Source organism: Pristiophorus japonicus, chromosome 21, assembly GCF_044704955.1.
Source record: "Pristiophorus japonicus isolate sPriJap1 chromosome 21, sPriJap1.hap1, whole genome shotgun sequence".
NCBI classification, from domain to species: domain Eukaryota; kingdom Metazoa; phylum Chordata; class Chondrichthyes; family Pristiophoridae; genus Pristiophorus; species Pristiophorus japonicus.
This window is the reverse complement of record NC_091997.1, coordinates 34,807,770-34,821,349: the sequence shown is the minus strand read 5'-3', so window position 1 is coordinate 34,821,349 and position 13,580 is coordinate 34,807,770. Positions and strand designations below refer to the sequence as shown.

Here is a 13,580-nt window from a genome sequence, read left to right as displayed (position 1 = left end):
CTCTGTTTAGACCCGAGCAAAGCAATTGAACATCACTGGAAGAGGCTGCTGTGGTTGGCATTTAAATTCAATTTCACATGTCAAATACATCAATCAAAATGCAAGCAGACAACTTCATTACGGCTCTGGTGCTGGAAGCAGCACCGTTATTCCCATTCCCTAATGGACTGTCCCCTCGGTCTGGCGTTTCACCAACAGCCGTCATTGTATTTGTGAGGAAGGACAGCTCACCAAGCGACAAGCTGTCTGCATCAGATGTGTTATGAAGCTGAACTTTCACGCTGCTTTCAAATTCCAGCCCAGAAACGTCAGCAGAGCAGTGACAGCACGGTCCCAAAACCCCGTTTGTAAATTCACCGAAGGCTTCCGTCAAGTGCCTGTCTGAATGTAGTTAAAGGGAAAAGCATCCTTTGCTTGGGTTCAGAGGTTGGTTTGCCAGATTTACAGTGTAAACATTTTTGTTTGAATGAAAAAAAAAAAAGAGTGCCCACAATTCTGCATCCAGTGTCGGCTATAACAGATGTCTAGATAACTGAATTGGAGGTAATGGAGGTGTTTGTGGGGGGGGGGGGGTTCGGGGGGAGATTTCCAATGAATCTAACCAGGGGTACATCGATCCTTGGGAGTGCATAACGCAAACACTAGCTAACATTTTTATTATGTTCAAATTCCCCACCACACCTGCCCAACGACTCCAAAGAAAAATCATGAGCCATTGCCTTGGCTTCAAATTCGGACGTGGGCCCATTACCAGTCAGTTAATTTTAATGCAACATCCTGAACCGGAATCTGTATGCATGCTGCAGGTTGCAGCACTTCAAACTCTCTAGCTTTCCCCACCAGTTGAAGAATGGGTGTCACACAGCTCAACCTTCAACAAGGACAAGACAACTCCACTTGGCAGGCTTCCTAGCTGCAAGTCTGCCGCAGCAATTTAGTTATCAAATAGAAGATGAATCATTGCAATGAATCAGCGTGTCACCGTAATAGAAAAGTTAAATCTCACGGCAGTTAGATCAGTCAAGCAATACACTTTCCACTGCAGTCGTGTTGGCCTCTCTGTCAGCCCCTGTCCCACTCCATACAGGATACAGCACTCACCGTGGTCTCCCATCCCATCCGTGGCTTTAACCATTCCTTCACTCCTTCCAAACCCAGGTTAATCCCGATCAGGCCCAGTTTCCCACGCCGCTTAATCAGCTGGTCTGGCTTCACCACCAGATTCTAGAGAGAGAGAAAACAAAACAAAGGTTGAGCCAATTAAAACAAGATTTCAAATGAAGTACTTGGATATGCAGGCCAAAAGAACAGAGGAACTCAACCGCTTGGAATTTAACAAGGAAAGAACTTCTTGAATTTATATAGAACCCTTCATATCCTCAGAGCATCTCAAAGCGCTTCACAGCTAATGAATTACTTTTCAGTTGAATGTAAGAGATCCCATAGCACTATTGGAGAAGAGCAAGGGAGTTCTCCCCAGTGTCCTGGCCAATATTTAACCCTCAATGAATATCACAAACAGATTATCTGGTCATTATCACATCACTGTTTGTGGGAGCTTGCCGTGTGCAAATTGGCTGCTGCGTTTCCCACATTACAGTGACTACACTTCAAAAGTACTTCATTGGCTGTAAAGCACTTTGGGACACCCCTGAGGTTGCAAAAGACGCGATAGAAATACAAGTCTTTCTTTAACTTCCATGAAATGGAGTTTAATTTGTGTGTGTGTGCAAGATTAGCCAGACATATCCACTCAGGACACAACTGGAGCAGAATTTATTCATGGTAGGGAGTAGTTTGTTGCAACATCTGATGCTGGTCAAATTCAGGTTCCCTTCCACTGTCTTCCTCCTCCTCCAACAAAATATGATTCTTTTTGTCAGAATCTCGACAATCTTGCTGTTTGGATTACATCCCACATCCTTTAGATTCCAACTTGTGAAAAGTAATCCAGAAAACAAACTTAACCTTGAGAAGGTCACAGCTTAAGAGGAAGAGTCAATAAAAATTGAATTATGCGTTCAGAGCAGGACATGCAACAATGACGTTTCTGCCAAATTGGTCGGGCTCACGATCCACTTAATTGTGAAAGCCAATTTTATCAAACAGATTTATGTAAAATGACGTTACTGGCAGTCGCGAGTTTAAAAAAAGAAAATTTAATTAGTCTGAAACTGATTTCCAAATGTCTGGCTTGCCAGAGCACGATACAGAACCATTAACCTTTAGAAGCTTTCGTAAGTCACTGCCGCCTGCTGTACTCAAATTAAGCGTGCAGTGATACATTGAGCTACGCATTCGAGAGAGCAATACAGTGGACTCAGGCTACAAGACATCACACTTATGTGCAATCCGGGAGTTCAGTGCTCGGTACGACGGTGGTTTTAGATGCACATCTGCACCCACACAGCTCCTGATCGCACTCCTGCGGTCTCTGGAAGGAGGGCTTGTGAACGGGAGGGACATAAACATGCCAAAGAGGGACAGCAGAACACCAAGAGTCAAAGGCCAGCGTGATGAATCACCTACTGGTCAGCACATGGTGGTCAATATCAAGAGCCTTGGGGAGAAATCAGAACACCATACAAAAAAACTATAGAAATGTGTATCCTTAACCAATTAAAAACAACGATATTTAAACCCACATTAGGGCCAGCTACAAGTCCCCAACATTCACAGGTATTACAATTGGACAGTAATGGATGATGAGACGAGTTCAATACAGTACGAATACAGCTTCTCTATTGCTGTTTCTGGGGGTCACCATTGCACCCTCTTCCCGTTTTCCAATGACATTTAGAAGCAGCCAACATTTTTCTCCATTGGATCCAATTCTTGCTTTTAAAAATATCAGACAAGTCTAAATTCAAAGCTCCAAAATAACACAAGAACACTTTAAATTTAGGAAGAGTTTCAGAGTTTATTTCAATTTTAATCAAAAAGCCTCAAATTACCGGCATTTCTGCCAAGTTTCCGGTTTTCCTCTATTTCCTGCTACCTTCGTGGTGTATCCCCAAAACGTGTATGTGGACAGATATTCCTGGCACAGGACAATTTGCTCAACTTGTGCAAAGGATCTGCTCAGCCCACACATGGGTAGCACGGAAGAAGAGAGTGCACCAGCTACTCTGAAAGGGACCAAGTCACACACACCAGGATAGCCCAAATTTGTTTCCTTAATCCACCCAGAGTTAGCTGACCTCAGGCAGAGCACCAGTTGGGGGGTTTCGTTACCCTCGGCCTCCTTGTGCTTGGGAAGGAATTAAAGTCAGTCAAGAGTGTCCCTCTCCTCTTGAACAGCCAGCAACTCCGGCAGGTTTCGGTTCCCCTCCGGGTACGGGCAATGTTGACCAGGCTGCTTTAAATGCCTTTTCCTACTTGCCCGAGTAGGTGGTGGTGGCCTCCCGCCTCACTAAGCCACTTCAGAGGGCAGTAAGAGTCAAATCGTGTTGACTAGAATCAAGTGCAGGTCAGACCAGTAGGGGTGGCAAGTTCCCTTTCCTGAAGGCCATGTGAGGCAGTTGGATTTTAATTTTTCTTCGTGTTTCCATAATTTTTCCTAGTGCCAGATCACAAATGACCAGATTTATTGAACTCAATTTCACAACATTGCAATGGTGGAATATTAGGTGGGAACAGGATTGGACTTGGCTCTGACGGCTCTCACGGTTGAATAGCCTGCTAACACACGAGGAATGGCCATTGAGGCAAGATACCAGGCGACATCCGGCACCAGTGGAACTGTACCCCAGCGAGTCATTACCACCTGGGGAAAGGGTGATAGACGAGAGACCCCAGTGCATATACCCACTTCCCACTGCAACACGCAGCCAATTTCAGACAGAAGATTCCGTTCCATTTCAACAAAAACCTACTGCATGAAAATGCTCCAAAAACCTGCTGTCCCCTGCAAACAAACTCAAAAAATGCAAGTCAAATGCACAAGTTAAAATAAGTTGCACCCAGTTCACGGGATCTCATTTATCGCAGCAGATGCTGCTGTTGGGACAGTAATCCATTCGCTTCTACATACTAAAGCAAACTGCGGATGCTGGAAACTTGAAATAAAAATAAAAGTGCTGGAAATACTCAGCAGGCCAGGCAGCATTTATGGAGAGGAGCAGAGTTAACGTTCCAGGTTGCTGACCTTTGTCAGAACTGGAAAAGTTAGAGATATAACAGAGGCAGGGAAGGAGCCGGGGGGAGGGGGGGGAAGACAGACTTGTGTTTATATAGCGCCTTTCACGACCACCGGACATCTCAAAGCGCTTTACAGCCAATGAAGTACTTTAGAAGCGTAGTCACTGCTGTAATGTGGGAAACACGGCAGACAATTTGCACACAGCAAGCTCCCACAAACAGCAATGTGATAATGACCAGATAATCTGTTTTTGTTATGTTGATTGAGGGTTAAATATTGGCCAGGACACCGGGGATAACTCCCCTGCTGTTCTTCAAAATAGTACCATGGGATATTTAACGTACACCCAAGAGAGCAGACGGGGCCTCGGTTGAACATCTCATCTGAAAGACGGCACCTCCGACAGTGCAGTACTCCCTCAGCTCTGCATTGGAGTGTCAGCCTAGATTTTTTTTTAATGTGGTCAAGTTCCTGGAGTGGGACTGGAACCCACAACCCATTGACTGAAGTGTGTGCGCTACCCACTGAGCCACGGTTGACACACAAAAGAACAAAAGCGAAAGTATGTTATAGGATGGAAGGCAGGAAAGATTAAATGACAAAAGTTATGATTGTACACGGCAAAAATGGGACAAGTAAAGAAACAAAAGGTGGGTCAGGAAGAGGTGTAAATGGGTACAGCGGAATCATCAACAGCTGTGGTCCGGAAAAAAATGGAGGCAGAGGTTAGGATCTGAAATTGTTAACACAATGTTGAATCCGGAAGGCTATAAACACATTTCTACGTTTAGGAAGACGACAAATACAGGGCAGGGGAGTGTCCTGGGGCCAATATTTATCCCTCAATCAACATAACAAAAATCAGATTATCTGGTCATTTTCACATTGCTGTTTGTGGGAAAGATAATTAGCTAATGTGCTGTGCCATCCAATTCCCCAGAGCATTCTTTTTTAAAGCCTAATTATATTGGTGCGGCTGTTGCTGAGGCTGGTGGGCCTAAAAAAGAAAAAAAAGATAGGTGCCTGACCTTGCCACTGGACCAAGACCTAGCTCTGTCAAGCCCGTGTGGTGGCTGGTGTGCAACGGCCACCCCACATTAAAAAAAATCCACGCACAGACATCTTCCACCATTCAGGATGTAGTTCGGGTTCTTCTTTCGAAACACCTGTGAACTCATCCTTTTTTTGGGCGTGGAAGCACGTCACCCTTGTTTCGAGGGACCGCCTATGATGAGGATGTTTGTGGGAGCTTGCTGCGCGCAAATTGGCTGCTGCGTTTCCCACATTACAAAAGTGATCACACGCCAAAAGTATTTCATTGGCTGTAAAGCGCTTTGGGACGTCCGGTGGTCGTGAAAGGTGCTATATAAATTAAAGTCTTTCTTTTTTTAGGCTCACCAGCCTCATGAATATAATTAGGTTTTAAAAAAAGAATGCTCTGGGGAACTGGGTGGCACAGCACATTACTTATCTTTCATCTCAAAGAACTGGCACTTAAATCCATCACAGATCTGATGGGATAAATGTCTCTTCTGCTGTTGACTACAGGGATCCCGAGAGTTGAGTTTGAGCAATCTCAGTCTAGTGGTTATGGGTCTACAGTGTGAAACAGCCCATAATTTGGTTGTAATTGGAATGTCACCCGGGGCTGGTTGCTGTGGAATATTGGGACAGAGGTACATTGTTCTGCAACTAGATGTGATAGGTGCCTGATGCAGACATTGGGTGCCTGAAAGTGAAAGTGTGTCGATCCCAGCAAGGACATTTCACCTGGGGCAGTACTATGAAATTAATAAAATTGAACCAGGAAGAAAAGGATTCGCTCCTTCCTACTCGCTAATGTTGATTTTTAAAATAACCCTTTTTAAATAAATACGACCCTTGATTTAATCACACACTGTTTAACTCCTCCATAAATGGAGCTCTACAATTGGAATTGGAGATCCAAATTCCTTCTAGAATCATAGAATTTCATGGCACAGAAGGAGACCACTCAGCCCACTGTGTCTGTGCCAGCCTTAAAAGAGCTATCCCACCTAATCCCACTTTCCAGCACTTGGTCTGTAGCCCTGTAGGTTACAGCACTTCATGTGCACATCCAAGTACTTTTTATATGCAATGAGGGTTTCTGCCTCTACCACCCTTTCAGGCAGTGAGTTCCAGACCCCCACCGCCCTCTGGGTGAAAACAGTTCTCAACTCCCCTTTAATCCTTCTTCTACCAATTAATTCAATCATTGCGAAGAGAAATAGGTCCTTCCTATCTACTATCTAGGTCCTTCACAATTTTAGATCCCTCAGCCTCCTCTGTTCCACAGAAAACAACCCCAGCCTATCCAATCTTTCCTCAGCTAAAATTCTCCTGTCCTGGCAACATCCTCAAATCTCCTCTGTACCCTCTCTAGTGCAAACACATATTTCCTGTATTGTGGTGATCAAAACTGTACACAGTACTCTAGCTGTGGCCTAGTGTTTTATACAGTTCTAGCATAACCTCCCTGCTCTTATATTCTATGCTCGACTAATAAAGGAAAGTATCCCATATGCCTTCTTAACCACCTTATCTACCTATCCTGCTACGTTCAGGGATCTGTGGATATGCACTCCCTCGGTCCCTCTACATTTCTCAGAATCCTACCATTTATTGTGTATTCCCTTGCCTTGTTATCCCTCTCAAATGCATTACTTCACACTTCTCCGGATTGAATTCCATTTGCCACTTTTCTGCCCACATGACCAGTCCATTGATATTGTCCTGTTGTCTGCAGCTTTCTTCCTCACTATCAATCACACAGCTAATCTTTGTATCATCTGCAAACTTCTTAATCATGCCCACTATGAAGTCTAAATCATTGATTATATACCTGTACCACAAAAAGCAAGGGAGCTAGTACTGAGCCCTGCGGAACCCCATTGGAAATAACCTTCCAGTCACAAAGACATCCATTGAACAATGCCCTTTGCTTCCTGCTACGGAGCCAATTTTGGATCCAACTTGCCACTTTCTCGTACAGTCTGCCATGTGGGACTGTGTCAAAAGCCTTGCTAAAATCCACGTAGACTACATTAAACTCACTACCCTCATCAACCCTCCTTGTTAACCCCTCAAAAAACATCCAGTCAAATTAGTCAGACACAACCTTCCTATAACAATTACATGTTGACTGTCCTTTCTAAGTGATGATTAATACGGTTCCCCTCAGCACATTTTCCAACAATTTGCCCACCACCGAGGTTAGACTGACTGGCCTGTAATCATTCAAGTGTATCCCTTTCTTCCTTTTTGAATAGGTAAACTTTTAATTTACATAGAGTTGTACAGTTGCTGCATATTCATAAGATATTTGATCACTGTAGCTGACCTTTCGCTCGTGCTGCAGCATTTGCATTTCTAAAAACACCACTGCATCCTTCAACATGGCTATCAACATGTGCTACACACCCACCTCAGTCTGGAGCCAGGGGTGATCTTGGATGAGGCGAACCCAGTCGGTTTCAGGTTGCACTCTGGCATATCTGAACTTGTTCTGGATTGCAACCTGTGTGCGAATGTATTTATAAAGGAATTCTTTACCGGTCTGCTCAGATATGGCTTTCGCAGACATAGCCGTTCAGTTGGTTTCTGCAAGTGAAGAAAAATCTAAATATTAAAAGTAAAATCATCAATGTTAAGTGAAGAGACAAGAAATCGAATTCAAATCCCATAGTCCAAAGCAGCAGAGTTTTGCTCTTTACAAAATGCCTTCAACGCACCCGTGAACACTGGAGTGGGTGTCCCAGCCTGAGACACGAGCACAAAAATCTAGGCTGACACTCCCAGTGCAGTGCTGAGGGAGTGCTGCACTGTCGGAGGTGCTGTCTTTCGGAGATGTTAAAACAAGGCACCGTCTGCTCTCTCAGGTGGCCACTATTTCGAAGAAGAGCATGGGAGTTCTCCCCGGTGTCCTGGCCAATATTTATCCCTCAATCAACATCACTAAAACAGGTTACCTTGTCATTATCACATTGCTGTTTGTGGGACTTTGCTGTGTGCAAATTGGCTGCCATGTTTCCCACATTACAACAGTGACCACACTCCAAAAAATGTGCTTCATTGGCTGTAATGCGCTTTGGGATGTCCAGTGGTCATGAAAGGTGCTATATAAATGCAAGTCTTTCTTTTCTTTCAAGACTGAATCTGTGGTAGTGGCACAAAATGAATGTAGTAGACTAAGCATTCAATGCCCATGATCAGAACCATGTGAATTCCATTTCAAGTGTTTCATCAGAGTGCCTTTCAATCAATAATAATAAGTCCATCAACTGTGCAGGTTTAGTTATACTCTCAATGACTTCAAACCCAATCTGCCTACATACATGATGCCTCGGAGGTTGCTGCACACTGCTTGGACTTGACACCGCACTGGAGTCAAATTGGATTTTAAAAGTGCTCAATTAGGGTGTGCGCACACAGGGAATACTTTGTCAAAACATTAAAAGACTCAAGCTGCTGAAGTTCTCAAACCCATTAGTATTGTGAGAGAGAGTCAGGAACGCAGCTCGCAACTGAACGTGTGCAGGGCTATCCCGATCGGTGCAGTGCGATCCACAGCCCACAGCACCAGTTGGATGCTTCAGCCTGAGAATTGCAAGCTGTACCTATTGGTCTCAGGCCAGCAACAGGCACGCATATTGGTGTCAGTGCACTGACAGTTCAGTGTTGTGCAATACTCAATTTATCCCCTCAGATCATTCCTACCCCCAGGAACAGACCCGTAAGCCTCCTGTACATCTGCCCAACATTCCTCAGCTCAATGATTTCAGTGGGTTGTGTGAGAGGTGGATGTTTTGCTCCGCTGCGCCACACTAATGCTCAGGAGGTGCAGGGTTAGAACCCAGCTCCACACAGGACCGGTGACTGCAGTCCGGCTTGGAATTCCAGTGGGATACTCACGACTGAAGGTGTGGGTCGCCCCTCTCATCGTATAGTTGTGGGACTCCATAAAACTGTCTGTACAGGACTAACTGCCCTATCGACAGATATAAAGATGGTTACGGTCCATGGAGGTGTTCAAAATCATGAGGGGTCTAGACAAAGAGAAACTGCTCCCATTGGATGAAGCGTCGACAACCAGAGGACACAGATTTAAGATGACTGACAGAAGAACCAAAGGCGACATGAGGAAAAAACATATTTTATGCAACGAGTGGTTAGGATCTGGAATGCACGGCCTGAGAGGGTGGTGGAGGCAGATTCAATCGTGGCTTTCAAACGGGAATTGGATAAGTTCCTGAAGGAAAAAAAACTGCAGGACTACGGGGAAAGGGAGTGGGACTAGAAGTGCTCTTCCAGAGAGCCGGCACGGTCTCGACAGGCCAAATGGCCTCCTTCTATCGTGTAACCATTCTATGATCCATGGAAGGAGCATTCACGCAAGGCCTGTCAGACTGTTAATCAGCCCACGAATTCTTTCACCGCTTCACACTATTCTTCAAGGGAAGAGCACAAAAATGTAGCTAATTGAGCCAATATATTAAATAACTTTTCTATCCCCAATTTAATAGCCACTGTCTGGTAGTCATCACGGTGATAGAAGTGTATGCAATTTGGCAGACAGACTGGTCATTAATAACCAAAGCACTTAGTGACACACAGCACAGGGAAATGGTGGAGTAAAAATAGTTTTTGCTGTCACAAGAGATCATGGTTGATCTTCTACCTCAACTCCACCTTCCCGCACTATCCCCATATCCCTTCGTTCCCAAAAATCTATCAGTCTCTGTCTTGAATATATTCTAAGGCAACTTAATTTAGAGCTGGACAGCTTGGATAAACTGAATTTAAAACTTGGATAAAAGTTTATGTAATCACAAGATAATATAAAAGACGCACCAATTAACATTTTTTATATTGCTGTTGGTTCAGAAATAGATAACCCAGCTTAGAAACATGAACGCTCAACACATGGTGTATCCCACAGCACTACAATATATGCAGGGTTTCCCCACGCAACAGATACTTCAAATAAATTCACCATGTGAAGCATTTTGAGAGGTTTCCGAGAGTTACGATTAATACTATATAAATAATATTTTCACAAGTTGCAACCCGTGTCAAACAACAGAGACCAGAGCCAGAGTGCCACTCTTATTTAAAAAAAGCTATCTTGGAGAAATAACCTGGTAAACAAGATACGCTTCCAATGCTGAGAGCCCTGCACAAAGTTGTAAAAATCGGCTGCAAAGATATTTGTACAATTCAATAAATACTTTTAACCCCCAGATAAAGAAAGAGAGATAAATGTTGCACTGCATTTCATGTGTCTCCTTGTAGTATCAGTATTGTATAGCTGGGAGCGTGCAGTCGTAGCTCTGATAACCTTGGCTGATAAAGAAAGATACACTCTCCCTCTTCTACTTAATTGGTCCACTGGTCTGTTCAAATTGTCAAGCTATAGAAACAGCAATCTTCCACTTCCAGCAGCAGCAGTTGTGTGAAATACTTGTAGATAAAAGGAAAACAAATATTGGTAAGAGGAATAAAGGCAGCACTTGAGTCAGCCTAAACCCGAGGAAATAGGTCTGGCGATTTGTACAATGACTCAATATGAAACAATGCAAGATATTTTATACTCGAGCACAATTTGTGAATACTAATCGCGAAGTCAAGAACAAGTGTAGTCTTCAAGTCAACAAAGGGAATGATTGCACCAGACCATTTTATAGTAAATATTAAATATTAAATAATAAAACTTACAATCATTTGGGAAGCAGAGAAATGGTTGGAATACAAGGGTTTCTCTGCAGCACTGTCTCAGGATCTGAGGCACTATAGCATCACCACTGTTATGGGGATGGGTGCTGTTTGTGCCAAGGAATGAAACAGTTTCCATTGCAGGCATCCGGTCAGCGTTAAGCAGTCCTGACCATGTATAGCAGAGTAAAGTTTCCTCAGCTCCAGTTTGCTGAGCACCCCCACCCAAATTTCTGACACCAACTATCCTTTAGCCCAAGTGACTTTGCTAATCATTGACAAATTAGGGGCAGTTTCAAGCTGTGGGAGGAACTTGATCGAGACTGCTCAAACTCATTTCATGTTAGGATCTTTACATCGAGACAGAGGACACTCCCATTTTGACTTAGACCCTGGTCACAGAGGTGAAAGGGCACTGACACCCAACCTCCCTCAGCTGATTTTATTCCCTCTTTAGCCCAGGAAAGCAGAGGCTAATTGATGCACTCCCCTGCCAATAGTGGCCAACAGGAGGTAACGGCTATGTCTGTAATGTACCTATGAATGACTCCACGAGGCAATGTATTGTATTCAAACTGTAGTGACCTTGGTCCTTTATTCATAACTCCAGAGTGAGGCAGCCGCATGGTGGCTACCCTTTTATACAGCCCCTGCCACCAAGGCAGGAAACCCTGGTCTCCACCAGTTGCACCCTCTAGTGGTGTCAGCATAGTATATACACAGTGTAAACCTTATTGAAAGTACATCAGGTAAACAAGTCTCCATCTTATGCAACTATAGAGTGAATACTCACGAGTCTATCTATAGTCTGCATATATAACAGTAACCAAGGAATAAATTTAAGGCAGAGATACAGACAGTTTCTTAACCGATAAAGGGAATAAGAAGTTTTCTGGAGCGGGCAGTGAAGTGGACCCGAGTCCATGATCGGATCAGCCATGATCATATTAAATTGTGGAGCCGGCTCAAGGGACTGTATGGCCTACTCCTGCTCTTATTTCTTATGTTCTTACGTAACCTGGGATCTTCCTGTTCTGTAGGGTTCAGTACCACACTAAGCAGCGCAGTGTAAATCAGCATTCACTTTGCTGTTGCTCCCGAGCAAGAGGGAGAATAATGAGTTTTTGGAGCCAGACGAACAGGAACAAAATTGAACTAGAAAAATCTCCTTGCACCGATGACACTTACCAGTTTAGTAAGAATGTCACAAGACAGGTTGATCTTTAGAGGCTGTCACATCTCATTGCCCCCATCTTCTTTCATGCAAATTCAAAGCAGAGAACCTCATCTCCAATGCAGATGCACTTCATTATTCAGTTTTACCATTACTCATTCATGTACATCCACAGATGTAAATAATGCTCCAGTTAAAGGGAATGGACTGAACACAAAGCACCTTCCAATGCAAATATTATTTTTTGGAACGTTGAAACCATTGCACTGTTTGCTGTACACCATCTGTAAGAGTTACTCTCTTGATTGCCAACTAAGTGAATGGTCAGACAGCTGACTCAGTCCTTTCGTGAATGACTAAGTAACACAAATCAAACAACATCAAGTATTTATATAGCGCCTTTAACAAAGTAAAACGTCCCAAGGAGCTTCACAGTACAAGACAAAAAAATTGGCACCGAGCCACACAAGGAGAATTTAGGGCAAATGATCAAAAAGCTTGGTCAAAGAGGTAGGTCTTAAGGAGCGTCTTAAAGGAAGAGAGAGGGGTAGCAAAATGGGGAGGTTTAGGCAGGGAATTCCAGAGCTTGGGGCCTAGGCAACTGAAGGTACAGCCACCAATGGTGGAGCAATTAAAATCAGGGATGCTCAAGAGGCCAGAATTAGAGCAGCGCAAAGATCTGAGGATTGTAGGGCTGGAGGAGGTTAGAGATAGAATGGGATGTGGCCACGGAGGAATTTGATAACAAAAATAAAAAATTTTAAGTTTTTAAAAAAGGCAAGAGATATTTGGTGAAGCTTTTCCTCTAGTCAAAGAGAAACCTACATTTAGTCAAATGCCAATGTTCACATAGATCCCCTAAAGCCTGGAAGAGAATACCAACACACTATTCATCTTCACTATAAGATTCAACACCACTCGACAGCTGGGATATGAGTCACAGGAGTTTCTCCATTTAAATATTTTCCACTATTCAGCAAAAAGAGTCCCTCGCTGGCCATCAGACCCAAGTAGTGGAATGGCACTGCAGCCCCACACAGTGCCTGCAAGGCATCATAGGAATTGCTAGATGAAAGAAGACCAAGTCCATCCAGTTTGTCTTTTACCATCCTGGTAGTCACAGGACACATCGATAATAGATTGATTGCTGTGACTAGTCAACAACTCGATTAATGAGTTTACAACAGACCCAGATACCAGGCGAGGAAAACCGCTGTGGTGGAGCGCTTTGGGAACCACCTGTTCCTCCCACAATCCACGCATCTCTGCAGTTACCATATCTTTACTATGTAAACAGCAGTGAGTGTTATCGCTCTCTATTGATTGAGGTAGTCTGAGTTAGAAGCTCACACACACAAACTTCCAGAATAGTTTAAAGATTAACTCCTGCAGTAAATAAATTGAAAGTGGTCAGGGAGAATCCAAACATGGACAGTAACCCTTTCATCTCTGAAATCTGGTCAGAATTATACTTCGAAACAGAGAGTGCTGGCAATGCTCAGCAGGTCAGGTAGCATCTGTGGAGAGAGACAA

At 43.9% G+C, this 13,580-nt stretch overlaps 1 protein-coding gene across 1 annotated transcript in view; it reads right to left on the bottom strand.

The window, feature by feature from the left end:
• Positions 1–13,580, bottom strand: part of aclya (ATP citrate lyase a) — a 107,253-nt gene that overhangs the window by 77,187 nt on the left and 16,486 nt on the right. The window contains exons 2-3 of the mRNA XM_070864606.1: positions 7,587–7,762; positions 1,102–1,224 (exon numbers count right to left, since the gene is read on the bottom strand). Coding sequence (XP_070720707.1) covers positions 1,102–1,224; positions 7,587–7,745 — 282 coding nt within the window. The 5' untranslated portion in view covers positions 7,746–7,762. The remainder of the gene's footprint in view (positions 1–1,101; positions 1,225–7,586; positions 7,763–13,580) is intronic.